The sequence below is a fragment of the Falco biarmicus genome, chromosome 5, assembly GCF_023638135.1.
Source record: "Falco biarmicus isolate bFalBia1 chromosome 5, bFalBia1.pri, whole genome shotgun sequence".
In the NCBI taxonomy this organism is placed as follows: domain Eukaryota; kingdom Metazoa; phylum Chordata; class Aves; order Falconiformes; family Falconidae; genus Falco; species Falco biarmicus.
This window is the reverse complement of record NC_079292.1, coordinates 23,629,531-23,647,577: the sequence shown is the minus strand read 5'-3', so window position 1 is coordinate 23,647,577 and position 18,047 is coordinate 23,629,531. Positions and strand designations below refer to the sequence as shown.

General features: G+C 42.0%; 1 protein-coding gene across 1 annotated transcript; it reads left to right on the top strand.

Annotated features, from left to right (window-relative positions):
• The first annotated feature begins 1,273 nt into the window (after positions 1–1,273).
• Positions 1,274–18,047, top strand: PRPF18 (pre-mRNA processing factor 18). The gene is made up of 10 exons (XM_056339189.1): positions 1,274–1,377; positions 2,527–2,604; positions 5,606–5,710; positions 7,340–7,453; positions 9,227–9,373; positions 10,637–10,705; positions 11,773–11,913; positions 12,377–12,448; positions 14,852–15,007; positions 17,375–18,047. Exons 1-10 carry the CDS (start codon positions 1,312–1,314, stop codon positions 17,453–17,455), a joined length of 1,029 nt encoding a protein of 342 aa, XP_056195164.1. The 5' UTR covers positions 1,274–1,311; the 3' UTR covers positions 17,456–18,047.

Below are 18,047 nucleotides of genomic sequence, written 5' to 3'. Positions count from 1 at the left end.
GGCTAGAGGAGGCAGAGGTGCTGCCACCAGCCAGACTGCTCCTAAGCAAAACAGAGGAGCTAAAGTTACAGTGGCTGTCACCCTTCACTGGTGGTATTTGTTTCCTGTGAAGGTGTAGCCCTGATGAACTTAAGCATAATGAGAACTGGCTATTCTTACTCATTCTTCAAAGACTTTTTCTGGATTTCTGGGACTTTACAAGCCACGGGATGGGAATCGCTGGACAAAAACAGGTAAATAAGCAAACCAAGATTTCTTTGTGTTATTACCTGTGTCGCAAATGCTGTATGCCTGGTGACAAGGGCTCAGGCTAACAAAGGCAAGTAGTTTTTACTTCCAGGATATACACGCTAAGGAGCTTAGTCCCTGCCAGCTACCTCAGTAGTGCTCCAGGCCCAAAGGAAGCGGAAACCAGGCATCACAGTTAAATCCCAACGCACTGCCCCAGGTCCACAGACAGCACAGGAGACAGGGAGCACAGACCCTTCCCATCTCCTGGGTGATTTTTAATACCAGCACCTGGGGAAGGAGCAGGGGACTTGCCAGGGCCCTGCAATTAAACTTCACCAGTGTGGTTTCACCTGGACCCAACGATCTTAAACATCTTTTGCAACCTAAGCGGTTCAGTTATTCTGTGGCTGCCCATGGGGGGCTGCTAACCCTCCCAGAGGGCACGGCCGGTGGCACAGCGGCGCTGAGGGCATGCCTCTGACGGCAGTCCTGTGGCCACTGGCCGGCATCACGGAATCATAACAACACCTTAACGCCCTCGAGCCCACCTGTCACCCCAGCACTGCCCAGCCCAGTGCCATGTCCACACCGCTTTGCATGGCGACGCCATGGGAGCCCGTGACCTCCCCGGGCAGCCTGTTCCAACGCCTGGCCACCCTTTCCGTGAAGGAATTTCCCCTCTAAATTTCCAGTCTAAACCTCCCCTGGTGCAACTTGAGGCCTTTACCTCTCGGCCTGGCGCTTGTCACTGGGAGCAGAGGCCGCCCCCCCGCCCCCGCCATCCCTGGGCCCATGGCACGGCCCTCCGCCCCGCCAGGCCCCCTGCCCAGCGCCCCGCTCCCCTTGGGCCCGCAGCCCGGCGGCCTCCCCGGGGCAGCTGAGCCGTCACAGCTCCCCCTGTGCACAGTCACACTAGCGCGTAGCATCGCCCCCGCCCCCGGCGCTCCTCCCGCCCACCAGGGGGCGCTGCGAGTGTGCCTGGCCTTGCAGCTCGGCTCGCGGCGTGGACTTCCGGAAGTAACGCTGTTGTTTTTTTCCGTCACTTCCGGCAGCGGAGGCGGTGTAGGAGGCTGAGTCGCCATGGACATCCTGAAACGGGAGATTAGTCGGAAGCGGCAGCAGCTGGAGGAGAAGGAGCTGCTGGGGGTGAGGGTGGCCGGGGGGGGGGGGCGAGGAAGCCGGCCGGGGTGGGGACCGGGCCCGGGGTGGCGCCCGGGGTGGCGCCCGGGGTGGGACGGCAGGAGCGGCCTGAGGGGGGACTCGGGCGGGAGAGGGAGCGGGAGCAACATGGGGCAGGGGCCTGGGTGAGGGGCTGCGGAGCTGCCCGGGGTGGGCTTTGGGGCGGCCCGGGATGAGGTGTGTGGGGTGAGCGGCGGCCCGGGAGAGCGCTGGGGGAAGAGGAGCAGGAGCGGCCCAGGATGGGATCCGGGCAGGGGCTGGAAGGAATTTGGGGGCGCAGGAGCAGCCTGGCTTCAGGGCCTCGCTGTGTGCTGAGGCCTTTTGGAGCTAGTTTAGTTATTTATTTCAGGTACTGAGGCAAGAGAAAGATCTGTGCAACCCTTAGTGAACAATGTGTGGTTGCCTCTCCTCACCGCTGCTGTGTTTTTTGTAGCAATAGCAGGGTCACATAGGTGTGCGCGTGTGCTTAAAAGCACTCGCGGTAGAGCAGAGCACTTTCACTGACATCTGAGTTTGGGTGTTGGCATTAGCAGTTGAAGTAGGGAGCTGTGATCGGAGGCTATTGTAGATCAGGCAGACAAAGTGTGAAGAAAGAAGTCATAGCTCATGTTAATCAAGGAAATGCTTCAGGGTGACCACAATCACCAGCTGTCATGTCTCTGGAAGGTCTTATCAAATATATTTCTGCGTAGGTGCCCCAAACAAGCTTACAAAATACTCTGTACAAAGGTGATTTCTCCCTCCTCCTTGATTTGGTGTAAAATGACATGTTTTGTGTGGTTTATGTAAGTAACTTCCTTGTACTCCAACCTGGGCTTTGTTGTGTGCATCTGAAGTGAAGCTGTCCACCAACAACTGCCACAGCCTTACATGACAAAGAATGTTTTGTTTAAAGCGCTGGTGAACATATTGTACTTCTAAGTATGCTTATGTGCTCCAAAGTTGCTCTATGTTGCTGATTTTCAGAGGTGCTTTCAACTAGTTCCCTTTACATGACAAGGTAGTCATCTCTATGAAAAGATGCAGCTGAATTCACCAAATCAAGTAAGGAAGTTTGAGCCATTTTTGCCCAAGTGCAAAGAACTGTAAGCTGTTAATAGTTTTCCTCTCTTCTAGGGAAATAAGAAATATTTCAAACGCAGTGAGTTAGCTAAAAAAGAAGAGGAGGCCTACTTCCAGAGATGTGGCTACAAGGTATGGTAATTGTTCTTCCAGGAATTTTTATGTTTGCTTTGAAGTCTACATTTTATTATCAACAGTATAAATGTTGTTAATGATAATTGTTGTTCTTTGTTCAATCTGTTGATGTTATACATTAGCCTGTAAATGAGAAGCCACCTGGAGAGGTATGAGTTTCCAAACCCATTTGCAATGCAGGAAAAGATATGCATGATATACAGCTACTTAAGTTTGTGTTATGGTTTGGCTTTTTTTTTTTTTTTTTTTTGTAAAGCATGAAGTGGCTTGGGGTCAAAGCTTGTCTTCCTTTCTTTTTAAATTGTGCTGTTAGGCATGAAAACTGGATCTGATATAGCTACCTTCCCCCCACCCCCCCTTACTGGAAAAAAATGGATATATTTGGATAGGTTTATCCATTCAGATAATTTTCATGATCTTGTCAAAATGTCCAAAAGAAATCAGTGTAGCTTGGGCGCATATTGAAAAAATCTGCCAACTGTATGTATTTGTATTTGGGTTTTGACCACCAACCATTCAACATTGAAAGTGTGTGACAACAGCATTTATTTTCTTGCTGGCAAAATATTAGAAAACAGTTGGTAACCTAGGGCGCATTTAGCAACAAATGAGTGATCTGGAAGGCTTTACCTGCCTTGTAATGGTGTCAGGGCAATAGTTTACTGAAATGGGAAGAATGCTGTTTTCTTTACAAGTGTGCGTCTGCCTGCCTGCCTGATTATATGTGTGTGGGAGGGGGTGTGCATTCCCTTGTGGAAGACATAGGCTTGTAATCTCGTTTGCTGTTACTGGGCACAAATAGGAGCTTTGTTTTCAATTGAACTTTACCCAGTTAGTGACTTATTCTGAAACCGTGATCCGTTGGTAGATTATTTGAATGTCAATGCCAAAACGATTCTCAGAATGTGCAGCATATAGTTGTGAGAATGTGTTCTGTGAATCCAGTTGCTCTTCCAAGTGGAAATGACTATGTGATGCTTTTTGAGCATTAGCTTGCATTCTTCAGAACCTTATGTGGCGGTTAAAATGGCATTGTCTGTGCTGCTGCAGCACCAGTTTTGGTTTGAAATGTAACCCTGAAAATGGTTTTAAAATAAGTTACTTCCTTTCATTTAGTACCTTTTTAGAGCCTCCCAGATTTCTGCATTTGATCTGTTGATGAGATGTAGAATATGGACTGATTTCTTTTTAAATTGTGCAGTTTTATACTTTATAAGTTGTAATAATTTGACTTGCTTGAAGAAAGCACTGAAACAAAAATAACTGTGGTAAAGGTATCGCTTGTAACTTGGAGTCCAGCTGACAGAATGGATCAAATCTTTTCCCCCAAATGCTGCTGTCTCTTTATGATTTCAAGAATGTTTGTAAGTTAAAATTTGTATGTATCCTTCTGCTATGGGAGTGTATTTCTTTATATAGGTAATATAAATTTACACAGTTCTTCCATGTTTTCTGTTCCCTGCCAATTCTCCCTTTCCTGCATTGATGGAGGTTTTATTTTCCCCCTCCCTTTGTGTTAAGCATTGATTTGATTGTCCTTCCCTTGCTTGTCTCAAACACCTGTACTTGTAGGATCGATTTCTGTGTTTGGTATTATAGCATTGAATATGGATTTGTAGCTGAATCTTGTAGCTGGAGCCACAGGGGTGGATCCTTGCAGCCACATGGAGTTATACCAGCACCTGAGTGCAAGACTGGCAAATTGGCCTGAAAGAATAGGAAACATTCTTTAGAAAAATCTGTCTCGTACAATGATCAAACTGATCAACCTGAATACAGACTGGAAATGACAGTGAGCTGCTCGTGCACGGAGATTGCTGCAGGGTGCTGTAGGATGAAGTGGGGCATCTCCCTTTCAGCAAGTATGGAAAGGAAATAAGTTCTAGTAAGGAATCTAGGAAAAAAACCAAGATGTGAGTTAGTACTGGAAATGTTCCCTTATTATAGGAATATTACCAAGAGCGATCTGCTCATGCTGTCATAAGTGTCAAATTTGATCTTATAAAGGGAACTGTAGTTACATGACTACTGTCTCAAAGTTACTTTGATCAAAGAGTTGTTTTGCATTATTAAAATATTGAGTAATGAAGCAGGAAAGCTCTGTTTGATTCAGGGACCTTCTTTTAGATTAAGAGGAATCATTAATGAGATCCTGCCCCTGTGAGGAGTTGTAGGTGTTCTTTTTTCTTTTTTTTTTTTTTTTTTTTTTTTTTTTTTAAACCTGCAAGAAACTATGGCAAACTTGTTTAAGGTAACATGTCTTTCTAACAAGCACCTTTCAAAACCCAGCTAGAAGCAATGGATCACTGCTAATTGTACTCAGCTCACTGAAGCTGTAGGTAATAAACATTTTAAGCTTACGCTGCCACCGAAAGAAGCAGCCCCGCTCTCTCCCCTCACTGAAGCTGTAGGTAATAAACATTTTAAGCTTACGCTGCCACCGAAAGAAGCAGCCCCGCTCTCTCCCTTCCCTTGGGTTTTCATTTCTGCCCTTGTGTCCATGCATGTGCTATGTGTGTTGAGCTGGATGAGGAGGTTAAGTGGTCTGCGAAGGGTACCTTTCTTTGTGTTTGCCAGATTATTTTCTGTTTGAATCATTTCCTACATCTGGTTCATCACATAGCGATGCAAAGGCTTTTGCATGGGTGAAGAGGGTAGAACAGGGGCAGGAATCAACAGGCAGGGGGTGGATCTGCTATTTTTGGCACCAATGCTGGCGTGTGCCTGCTGAAGTGATTGCTAAACTTTAGCAATTGTCCTTTCTATTTACTATAGAGACTGCTTCCTGCAACCTACAGAAGTGTTAGTTAATTACTGATACTTTTAAAAGCTTATATTGTTCTGTGAAATTCAATTATAGCCTATAAAAACTACGAAACTAAAAGTTTATATTGTCATGTTAAAATCTGCATTCCAGAGTTCTATATCTTCACTGTTGCTGTCAATTTATAGGTTTATTTCCATTGGCGCATTAGTAACTTCTGTCTGTTGAATGTAGGTACAGCAGCAAGAAGAGGAAGAGAAACCACTGACTGCGTCAAATCCTGTGCTGGAACTTGAACTGGCAGAAGAAAAGTTACCAATGACTCTTTCCAGGCAGGAGGTAAAATCAGTCGTTGTAAACAGACTACCTGAGTTTACAGAAAATGCTTCTGAAATGTCTTGTTTAGGGACTGTTTTTTCTAATGAACTGTACTTTTAATGGCAATTTGTATTAAATAATAAGCCTCCATTTTTACAGTCAACGATAAATTATCATCTTTGCTTATCAAGGATCTGCTGTTCAACTGAGTGTGTAGGGAGATACAGATAGGTAGAGCCTCTTTGTCATGGATTTGCACTGATGCTGACCTTTTCCAAGTTTTTTTCTCCCAGCTTCTTTTTTTTTTTGAGTAGTTCATTGGTCTGAGTCCGATTTTAGAAACTAAAGTTTTGGATGTTCACCTTGTTTTCTAGAAGGAACAGTCCTGAAGCCAGAGTGGCTGGTGCGTTCTTTGTGCTTTCTAAGGATAAAAATACCTATGTGAATGCGAGTTCACAAACAGATCTATACCCCAAAACAGAAGAGAAGCAGGAAGTTCAGAAGCACAGAATAAATTCTGCTCTTGGAAATACTGAAATTCACAGCTGAGAACATCCAAGGACATCATGTCCCTTTAATTTTGCTGGATACTTGCCGTTTTTTACGGGAGTGTGTCACAGGACTTGTAATGTGGGCTGTTGGTTTGAGTTTTGGTTTGAGGTTTGGTCATACAGACCTGTGTAATGCGCAGTGTCTCACTGCTATTGATCTACTTGGGTGCATGTTTTGGCGGAGGTTTAGGTACTGCAGTGCCAGTGTGCTATCCACCACACAGCCAAGTGTGATACACTTGCAAGTCAAATGTTTCCTAACATGCGGCAAGACATTTGCCGCTGAATAAACGAATTAATGTCTCAATTCACTTAGTTTCTTGTTGTCCAACCAGCGTTGGTATAATGAAGTGTATGGTATGAAATGAAGTCTAAACCCTTCTCTTGATCACCACAGTATTGCGTGGTGATTCATATACCAATAAGCCTATTGCTTGATACACTAGATGAATAATGGTAAGACTAAAGAGATTTAGCAAGCAGTGCAGGAGAGGAGGAATCGGGAGAATAAAGTTTAGGTTTTGGCTCTGCCCGTGACTTTAAGAATCAGTTGACGGAGATTTTTTTCACCTGTTACATCTGTTTTAAAGTAACTGTCCCATTAGACTATGGGACTTAATATTTACCAGATGCTTAAGGATGTGAATTTTCAGCAAATTGTTTTGCAGATCAGTGACAAGCTGCAGCCTAGTTAAGAGAGTGTTTTTATTGCCCTAGACAAGTAGGTGAGTGATATTATAGTCAAGTCCCTTTGTGATTTTTGAAAAGGTTTTTTTGAGCTGTGCCAGAGGGATGATTTTGGTGTATTTGTTTAAACAAGTCAGAAGGAGGAAGAAGTTAGGCTGTATCAAACAACTTGGGATTTTATGTAAAATTTAGATTGGTAATATTTGGAATGACCTTTCACTGAAATACCATGGGAATTCTCTATTTAGATTGTAAAGTGTCTGGAACATTTTTCTACTGCTTAAAATATTGTCATTTCCTCCCCAGTCCAGCTCAGCTTGTTATCCTAAGCAAAGTAAATAAATCTGTTATTCTGGATTTTGTTTTGCTTCCTTTAGGAGTTAGTGTAAGGGAATATTTTAATTCTTTTCAGGTTATCAGGAGGTTACGTGAGAGAGGTGAGCCAATCAGATTGTTTGGAGAAACAGATTATGATGCATTTCAACGTCTGAGGAAGATAGAAATCCTTGCACCTGAAGTGAACAAGGTAAGACTGGCTGGCTATTAGTTACTTATTTGTGGTGGGATAACCCATCAAGAACCCTATAAAAGTTACGGAAAATCAGTTTCAGTAACTGCTGATTTTCAGGAGTGAGGGGTAGTACAGAGCAAAGAGAAATATCTGCTCAGTCTCATTTATCACCTGAGTAAGTATGTTAAGTGTCATAGTTTTGTGCACAATTACAATTCCTTATGTTAGTTAAAACCTTGAAACCTTCTAGGCCCTTTTCAGTTAAAAAAGGGGCCTCCAGGTAGCAATAATACCCCAGCCTGTGCTGTTAGCAGCTTCTCAGCCAGCAGAGAAGACAGTCATTTACTGTTAAAATGATCCTGTTTTTATGATTATATGCTTCTCTGAGAAGGTACAGGTAAGTAAGAGGAGGACAGCATCCTGTCTTTCCGGTATGTAAAGGATTTTTCAAATCCCTTGATTCCAGAGCTATTACTTGTTATGGAAACTTGCTTTTTCTCCTGTTCCCTTAAAAGTAGCCATCAATTAAAAAAATGACTATAAGATACATCATAGTTAACTGATTTATTCTTTTTGTATTAAGAATTGATCATTTAATTGAGGAGATGCAGTTGGGGTTTGTTTTGCTTTCGCTGTTAACCAAATTTGCATCCCAGCTAAGAGAGTGATGATTTGGATTTTCTTCCCTAATTTATGGCAAACTGAATTGTTTGAAACATCTTCACTGGGGCTGCCTGTAAAAGGAAAACCTTTTCTTGTTCGAGTCTTTTCAAAAAAGATAAACGGATCTCAACACTTTTTAAAAAATAAATATATAATTCTGCTAATGAAAGCTTCCCCTCCAGTGACATCAATGACAGTAGTAGAAGTATTAAGAAATAGCTCATAAATAGGGTTGTATTGTATTTTTGTGTTCCATGTTTCAGCCACTCTTGTTGCTTTGTGTTGCTTAAAATGTAGATACTCACTATAAACCAGTTTATGGTTCAGACATTTTTAGACTACTAAATGATTAATAGAAATGCTCCAGACAGTCAAGTATAGTGATGGAGGAGGGGAAGTGCATATGTATTCCCAGTGGAGTGGCTGAATTTATCTTAGGGTAAGAAATGCCATACTCCTTTATAGAGCTTTATATTTTATGTCTCAAGAATGCAAGTGCTGTAACTGTGACTAAGCTGAGTTTCTTGTTCTATTTAAAAGTAGTTCTTAACTTTGTATACACAATTTCAAACTGATTAAAGTTTTTTAGTCACCTATTCTAGAGTAGGGGACTTTAAATGCTTTATATAAAACATTCTGCTATGTTTAAATCATTGGTACTGCATTAATGTTTTATATGATGGCACTGAAGGAGTGTTACCTCATCTACAGCTTTTTTTCAGGGCAGATGTGAAGACTTGTAGGGCTGATGATGGTTATGGTCTGTTTTCTGTCTGTTTTGGGGTGGTTCAGTGCATTGCTTGGAGAAAATGTCTTGAAGGAAGTCCTAGAAGTTGGTTCAGTACTCCCTGCTTTTCTGGTGAAAATTTGGTAAAAAGTCTTTTTTCATAGGTGTGAGCATTGCAGATGTTAATGTGCCTGTGTCTTTTTTTAAGTGCTGAAGCAATCTGGAAACTGTTCTTCTAATTTGGTTTAAATTCAGACAGCAAAGATAAAGATTTATGCATGTTTTTATAGAATTTGATTTTTTTTTAAACAGAAGTTGGATGCTCACAGTGACAGGACTGAACTGCTTTTATTTGCTCGAGGTTTTTTTGTAGATTAGTAATTTCTTCTCTTTTCTAGGGCCTGAGAAATGACCTGAAGGCTGCTTTGGATAAGATTGACCAGCAGTATCTGAACGAAATTGTAGGCGGCCAAGAAGCAGGAGACGATGACTCACAGAATGACTTGAAAGTCCATGAGGAGAATACTACTATTGAAGAACTAGAAGTGTGTGATGGGTAGATTTTAATTCAGGGATTTTTAGATGTAGTGTATTGTTGTGAGAAAGCTTCAGGATTGTTTCCACATCTAACTTAGGCATTCTAAAGTATCCCTAAATATGCTCTGTTAGGGAGTTGAGGTTTCGAAGCCTTGAGTTGCACTCTTAAGTGCCTACAGTAGACATGTGAAAACTCAAGTGGTCTTTGTTTACTACACCTCATCAGAAAGGGGGCAGGAGTTGCCTGCAAAGAAAAGTGATATAGTTAGGATTCCCTCTGCAGGGGGGTTGGAAGTAAAGAATTTGATAAAAATAACATTACCTGGTTATAAATTCTAAAGCCTTTTCAATGAGTACTTGAGAGGGTAATAAGCATAGAATCAATGAATTTTCCCTATACAAGAGAGATGGACTCTGAAAAATGGACACACAGAGAGAATGTTCTATATAAAAACATCTAGGACAAAAAAAAAAGTGGGCATCGGATCACAGGAAATATAAGAAGTGCAGAGATGATGTGTCCCAGGAACTTCAGTGCAAATAGCTACCATGTTCTGAAAGAATACCATGGTAGTTGTGTGAATGCCATGAAATGCATTCAGCCCTTGGTACTTTAGGGTAATGTTTTGAAAAGCACACTAACTTGAGCTGAAGTCTTTTGCCCTTAATCTTCAAAACTCTTTGCAGGAGTTGATCTTCATAACACCCCTCCACAAGTGTATTTAAGAAATAATCTGATTTATAACTGAGAGCTTAAATGAATGTATTAGTATTAGGAGACAGTCTTTGGTTTTTTTGTTAGGGTACCAGGGGTTCTGGTTTAAAATAACTGTGGTACCAGAATGGGTACTAGTTGTAATGGGGCTGCGTTTTATCAGTCTGTTAGTTCTCAAAGTATTACCTTTTTGGGGTAGTAGGACAGGCTTGGTTTGAGCCATGAAAGTAATCTTTTTCTGAAAAGTTTGAAGACACTGCAGTCTTAATTTTAAGCTACTTTAACTGCATTCCCTTGAGCATAAAGGCTTACACTGAAATGAGTTCCAAATCTATGAGATTTTTTAAATACAACTCAGTTTAGAAATGTGAGGACAATGGAAATAGGTTATAAATCCAACTATGTCTACTGGAAAATGTTTCTAAAAATTGCTGTTAGTATTAACAGTTCTGAGGTTTTGGCAGGAAGCTAGAGCATTGAAGCGTGGTGGTGGTGGTGGCGGCAAACTTCTAGACAGTGTGGAAATAATAGCCTTTTTTTTTTTCTCCTGTTCTAGGTTTTGGGAGAATCCTTAGGACGGGGTGACGATCACTATGATATGGACATCATAACAAAGTTCTTGAAGGTAACAAACTCCAATAGATTAATTATTCTGTAGCTATGTCATATTTTTTACTGTCATTCAGATACATTTTGTAACAGAAGGGATGGTTTCAGCTGCTTGGAGAGAAAAACTGACACATTATGCTTAAGATTTGAGTGGTTTTTAAATGTTCAGTACTCCACAGCCTCGGTTAGTCACAATAGTGACTAATGCTGCTAGACCTGGGAAAGAGCTGTTGGGAGAGCGGTGTTTTGCAGAATCTGCTCCTACTTTTCCAGACAAAATAAAACAGGTTTTGATTTCTATATGGTAATTGAGGCAGTTGTATCTAGTTGCTTCTGTGTACTACTACAGCATTAAAAAATTCTGTGGAGTCCCTGCCTCCCTTCCCCCAGGAACAGCTGAAATGAGATGTCACTTGGTACTGTCATGTGAAATAAGAGAATTTTAAGGGAAGTCCTCTGGTTTTGCTAAGGAAACAGGTTCAAGTGGATAGCAGAAAATTGTTCCCTTGTTTCCTGGCAAGAAGCCTGTATTGCCTCATTTGAGTCAGCTGGTCCCTGTCTAACTATTGGGATGATCAGGAGTCACAGCCAGAGCTAAAGCTTTGATGTGTATGTAAGATACACCAGCATTTTAATATAGTTTGGGCTGGGCAGTCAGACAAAGAAAGCTCAAAACCTGTTTTCTGGGTGGAGGGAAGGTACATTTGACATGTTTGCCTTCTGGTGTCTTCACTGTGATCTGCACCGTTCCTTAGGCTCCATTGCAAAAGTTGCCCTGAAACATCGGTGTCTTGTGCTCTTTGTAGGTGGCCCTCCTCCTGCCCAGCGCAGATACCTACACTCTTGTTTCCTTGGGTTTTTTGTACACGCCTTTAATACATGCTCCTCCCTTGCCCACGTGTTTTTATGATGGGAGGGTTCTTACTATCCCTCCTGGCCTGTCCTTCTGAAAGAGGCCTTCTTCATTCCGATTTCTCCAAAAACCTCATTTTGCCTTGGTGGCTTAAACCACTGTTCCCATCTGTTTTGCTGAGGATGTCACTAGATGGCACTATGACATAAATTTGCTTGTTCTTCCTACAGTTTCTCCTTGGAGTTTGGGCTAAGGAGTTGAATGCCAGAGAAGACTACGTGAAACGGGGAGTACAAGGGAAGCTGAATAGTGCCACTCAAAAGCAGACAGAATCGTACCTGAGGCCACTCTTCAGAAAACTTCGGAAAAGGGTGAATCACTTTTAAATGTCACTATCCTGTAAGACTTGCTTTAACTTCTGCTTTCAAAGTACCCAGTGCTTAGTGCCCTTTCCTAAGGTAAGAAGAAGAGAGGGTAGGTTGGTTATTTTCTGGGACTAGAGCCCATGACTCCCAGCTCTGACCTTTTTATCTTGGTCAGCAGATTCTTCTGCCTACCCGCTGCTTTTCCAGGTGTTGCTTAATGTATCACCTGTTCATTGGGTTGCAAACGTGACAGAACTGGGGTTGTATTTTGCACTTTGCCACTTGCTACTAGGCACAACCACTTAACCTCTCTTGCTTTGGATCCTTCATCTAAATAATGAAGATCTTTTCCTTTCTTAAAGTCCTCAGGCTAGGGTAGTTGCTAAAGTTTGTATAAATGCTGAGTAGGCTGATTTTCCTGAGCTGCTATTCTGAAGTAAATACTGGGTTTTGTCTTTTTCTCCTGTAGACACTTCCTGCAGACATCAAAGAATCAATAACTGATATTATTAAATTCATGTTGCAAAGAGAATATGTGAAGGTACGTTTGTTTGCACTCTTCTGGCATGTTCAGTCTGGTTCTAATAGATGAAATTCATTACTTCAACGTTCCTATTTTATTTTTTTTTATTTGGAAGATACATAGCTGGAAATGCATGCAACGTATATTCAGACAAAATGAAAAATGGCTGTTGAAGGTTAGGCTCCAAGTAATGTTTGATCCACAGCCTGTCAGATCTTTTGAGCTTTGCAAATACCAAGAGAAATTTTTCTCAGAGATGGTTATATTAAGTTGCAGAGGAATCTTCTATGGGAAACCTGATATTGTAAAGTTAAACGAAGGTATTGAATTAATAGTAATAGGTTGTCAATTAATTAATTAGGAATTAATTGAGGCGAACTGAGTTAATTGAATTTGAGACACTGTCCCTTCTTTGGCTATGCTCACATTAGCTGGCTTGGTAGGGCTGAGGTAAATTATTAAATAGTTTTTTGGGTGAAGTCTGCTTACTGAGGGAGGCAGAAATACTTTGGCACACAGGATCAAAGACAGTGTTACGTTTTGTATGTAGCTGCCTTCAGAAGTGGAACTTGAGTACCTATAGCATTTGCTTAAATAACCTTGTGTACGCAGAGGAAATTGAGCCACGTTTTGCCTTTAAATTTCTAGTATTTCTTACCATTCCTGTGGGGACTTGGGATAATTTGTCAAGTAAGCAAGGAAACCTGCTTTTGTTACTGAAAAAAATTAAGATGGCCTAAGGAAAGTTTAATCCAAATCATCTGAAAGCAGAACTGAAAGTGTGGGATGTATGATAGCGGGGTTTTGTTTGGGGAATTTTTTCTTTTGGTTGTCATCATTATGTTGAAATTCCCTTTCCAGTGCCCTCTAGAACAAAATAATGAGTGTGTGGGAATGTGGTATGTGTCATGGGTTAATCGGCTCTGCTTCTCTGTCCTGGAGGTGCTTGGCTTTATGTAGAATTCACAGATTGATTTTGGAGGAGTTGAGTACACATTTGGAAGTGGGTTTTGTTGTTGGGTTTTTTTTTCCAATTAGGCTAATGAGCCGTGTGCTTTTAAAGATACTCATGTCCTTTTCCATTTTGTTTCTTAAGGGACTTGTTTCTTTCTGCCTGCTGTTGTCTTCTGTGCTTTTTTGCTTTGTGCAGCCTAGTGAATACTGTCAGCCACAAATCCTTACTGCTTAGTTAGATGAAATGCTTGAAAGATTTAAATTTTGAAATCAACATGTGACAGCAGGCAAATGCCAGAATGCCAGTTGTCCCTTCAACCTTAATTAACCCTGTTGTGACAGTCCTGGGAGGGTCTTTAATTGGATGTTCATATCCTATGTTTCATCACAAAACTATATTTAAGTCAGCAAGTAGGTATTTGTTCAGATTCTACCTCATGAAGGTGAAGACTAAGTCCTGTCCCTTCTTCAGGCTTACTTGCAGCTCTGTCTGCAACCCCCAACCTTGGTAGTTACTCGCCTTCCAGTTTGCTCAGTACCAGTTGGGAAGAAACTGCACCCACTGGTCATAATTGCTATTTCTTATTGTCTGCTCTTTAAATAGGAGATTATAAAGGGACTCTTCATCAGTGAGTCTTGTTGCTACTTGCTAATGGTGGAGGAATGTCCTGCTCCACATCTTTCTTGAAGCTGTTTCTATAATTGTACGCATGTGTCTGTCTTCCTCACTTCCTGGTTCTCAGATGTCATGTTTTTTTTAATCTCTGTACTTCCTTTCTCCCTTTCTATTAATTTTCCCTTCAAGTTTTATCCCTGTTCTTCTGCAGGGATGTTGTCTGCTACAGCTTTAGAAACGGGATCTGCTGTCTTGATCGGGAGATTTCAGATTCCTATTTACTGCTACTATTGCTCTGTTCGTAACTGTTGCTACTAATGTGCTTGTTTAATCCTGTTTTCTGGAGAGCTGGTTGTCAGCCTCTTTGGAACCTAGCTCCTCTCCCCGAGAGCTGTCAGGCCCCACTGCACTCCCGTGTATTGGGTGACCTGCACACATGACATTGGGCTGCAGTGCGTTGTGCTTACAGACAGGGCTCCCTGATCTAGTCTGCAGCAGAACAGCAAGGGCTGTATAGGTGATTACAGCAGAAAAGCTTATGGGAACCTGAGAAGGCAGAGTTGAAAATAGTCCTAGTAAACTTTAGTTTTGATCAAGGTAATTAGACTGCCTTATCCAGTGCTTTCTTTCATGAGGTAAAGTCCATAGTCTTTGCTCCCCTCAGAGTTCAGCATAAACATGAATTGTTTATTGTTGGGAAGGTGTGTTGTAAAATTGGTTAATAGCATGCAACGAAACCTGATTCGGAGAGCCCAGAATAGATGATGTTCCTGTGTCCCGCAATGCAAAAATGCTCTGCTTTCTAATGCTCTTTCTGTTTTGCTAAGAGTGCATGTGCTGTTTTTCTTCAGGCGAACGATGCCTATCTTCAGATGGCTATTGGAAATGCTCCCTGGCCTATTGGCGTCACTATGGTTGGCATCCACGCTCGAACGGGTCGTGAAAAGATTTTCTCCAAGCATGTAGCCCATGTTCTCAATGATGAAACTCAAAGGAAATATATACAGGTAATGTTAGCATTGGAAATCCAACAGATTTGCTTTTGCAGTTAGGGGATCTTTGAGAAATACTGGTTTCAGGTGATGTGATAAAACAGTCCTAGAAATGGACAATTGCCTTAGTTTGGGTCAAATATAACATCATTTAATAGTTAGCTCATCCTGGACCTTAAGGCTCTTCGGTGCTGGGCTAGGAATGAGGTCTGATGGGTTTTTCTATGTCTCAACTATTGTAATCCTGCGTGAACACCAAAGTAGCTGTGAAGATATCCTTTATTCTCCCGAGTTGTTCCACTGCTTAACTCATGGTTTAAATATCGTGCATGGAATTTAGTACCGTGACATACAGTCCTTCTGACTGTTTCTGCAACTAGATTAAATGGATTCATTTTACAAACATGCCTCTTTAACAGTGTGCGCTCAGAATTCCAGGTTTAGTTCCTCCTGTGCGTTTTCATATTCCCGCCATGAACTTCTGGCTGTGGAATTAGTAGCAGTGTTTTTTTCTTTTCTGTCCTTTCAGTGTAGTGGGTGGGCAGGTCTGAGGAAGCAAGTCTTCTCTCCTTGCATTGGTAAATGTACTTGCCTCTTGCCAGTTGCAGTTTAATTGAGATAAAGACCTTCTGGCTTAACTCTGAAGCCTCCAGAGCAGCATCATGGAGTTGGGGAGGTTTACATAAATGTCGTCCTGCTGCAGCAGCAGGACTCCAGTTGCTTTGCAACTTCTGCAGATGTCTGCAAGCATGCGAGCAGATTGCTTGCAAAATGCAACTTTGCCTTCTACTTTGAGTCCCTTTGTATTTGGGCTACAAGTATAACTGTTGGTTTGTCTTCAGCTATCTTTTTTTAATCGCGTAACCTGAGGAAATATCATTGTGAAGTCACAGGGAGCTCCAGTCACTTACAGCACCAGCAAATTAAATCTGACCAGTTCTTTTTTAAGGTGAAAATTAGCATGTGGATTATGCATCTTCAGAGACAGGCTCCAATTAGTGTAATACGTGCTTGAAAGTGTGGAATGGATGAAATAGCTTATGTTAAACTAAATAATTTTGTTGTTAGTCCATGTTAAAAAAGGGATTTGGACTCTGAAGAAAGATTGGTGTGGGCCTCAGCATGGCCATAATGCTGCTTTTCCATTTTTGGTGCGTAATTGGCCATCTGCGTCCATTTGCTGCTGTTGTAGCAGAAAGATCCCTATTCTGTAGTGTTGCTTGATCTCTTGTAACATCCCTTGCAGAAGATACAATGTCTATGAATTCCACAGTCTGTCCTGTTCTCTGCTTTTGGGGTTACATCTGTTGGTCAAGGAAATCCTCATGTTCATATTCCCACTAATTTCATACCTGTGCTTCTGAGTGACACAACGTACTGAAGTGCCAAGGCAAAGCTGGCTTTAAACACGTACGCTCTCCATGTTTAAGTATCAGGTCTGGCTTAGCTGGTCTGGTTCAAACTGGAGCGTGAGATACTGTCTGTGCTCCCAGCAGTTACCTGAAGCTAGCATGTTTCTGATCTACAACGAACCTGAGATCGTGGCATCCCAAGCAAGGAGACATTACGGTGCTAGGACATGTTTTCCAGTTGTGCCTGCACTGGAGAGGCCAGAGCATTGCCTGTTGAATCATCTTCCCCTTCAACGAGGAGCTGTGTCCCATGATGAGTGTTTAATGACGGGCCCATGAGTCTGCCGTCTCGGAGCAGTGTCACTGCTCAATTACACTACCACCACAGCGGTTTTCTGCTTTGTTAGACTTTTGTGCGTGATTTGAAGGAAAATAATCACAGGGTTTCTGTCATTTTCTTTTTTGGCAATTGATGCTTTGAAAGAACTGGAAAGTTCACGTTCTTCCTTGATCGCTTCTTCAGTTTGCCTCCACGGTGCAGGTCAGCTGTGGTACCACCATGGGGAGGAATGACACCTCTGCACCTGAGGAATTGTTTGGTTTTCTTAGCTGTCCTATTTGTTTTGTTGTCAGAAGTGGCTTTTTTTCTCTTTAGAATGACTTTTAATATTCGGGTGTCTTTTAAAGATCTTTTACTGTGATAGTATTGTTTTTTCCCTTGGTGATGAAGAGAGACTAAAGCATCACTGTGATTCCTCACTATGAATCTGTCAGACAGGACTGGATCTGTAGTCCCTTTGGTTATGCCACAGAGTCTTCTAATATTGGAGATAACTTGGAACTTTGCAGGGAGGAAGGTTAATAAAACTTAAAATAGAAAAAAAAGACCAAAAAAACCCCAACCCAACCCCAAAATAGCAGCCTTTCCTTTCTAATTATTCTTATTAAACTTAAAAATACTGTAAACTGTGAAGTTTGTTAGACAGCTGCAGTTTTATTACAGAATTGTCCTTGTTCTGTGAATTCCTAGGGGCTGAAGAGGCTCATGACCATTTGCCAGAAGCACTTCCCAACAGACCCATCGAAATGTGTGGAGTACAATGCTTTATGAGGCTGCGGTGTCCAAGGCATGACTCATATTTTGATCTCCAAGACCCAGAGAGGGTTGAAGAAAGAGAGATTGTGCTTCAACACCAACAGGAACCTAGGGTGGGCTTTGCAAAGAAGCATAAAGCAGCAGACTTTCTACAGCTTCCTTTTTACAAGCCCCATTTATTTAGATTTCTTGTAGAATCTATGCCTTACGCTGAACACATCCAGTATAGTGCAGAGGCGGGGGGGGTTGAAGATGTTATGATCAGGACAACGACCGGGGGCAATGAACATGACCCTTGCTTTTATTTCAGTTTGTTATTCAGGGAATGTAGAGATTGAACTGTTTCCCATGTCTTAGAGCTTTAGGTGAGACTCAGCCCTGCAAGGGGTGTATGTGGAACTTTTTGGGCTGTTTTGCCATTGGATACTGATGTGGGGAGATGATTAGAGGGAAGCAATTGAATCTGAATCTTGGTTATTTCTGTAAATATGAAGACTTTATTGGCTAATCTTTCATGTGGTATTTATCAGGAGGGGGAAAAAAAAGTTTATATATTTCTCAGCTGCCAGCCTCAGTGCAAAGAGTTTTTGATCTTGAATGCATCTGA

What these genes read in the sequence shown, in the direction of transcription:
- PRPF18 (XM_056339189.1), top strand. Translation starts at nt 1,312, where the DNA reads ATGGACATCCTGAAACGGGAGATTAGTCGGAAGCGGCAGCAGCTGGAG. An exon ending in TGACTCTTTCCAGGCAGGAG is followed by an intron (nt 5,711 to 7,339) that starts GTAAAATCAGTC and finishes AATTCTTTTCAG; the next exon opens with GTTATCAGGAGGTTACGTGA. An exon ending in TTGCACCTGAAGTGAACAAG is followed by an intron (nt 7,454 to 9,226) that starts GTAAGACTGGCT and finishes TCTCTTTTCTAG; the next exon opens with GGCCTGAGAAATGACCTGAA.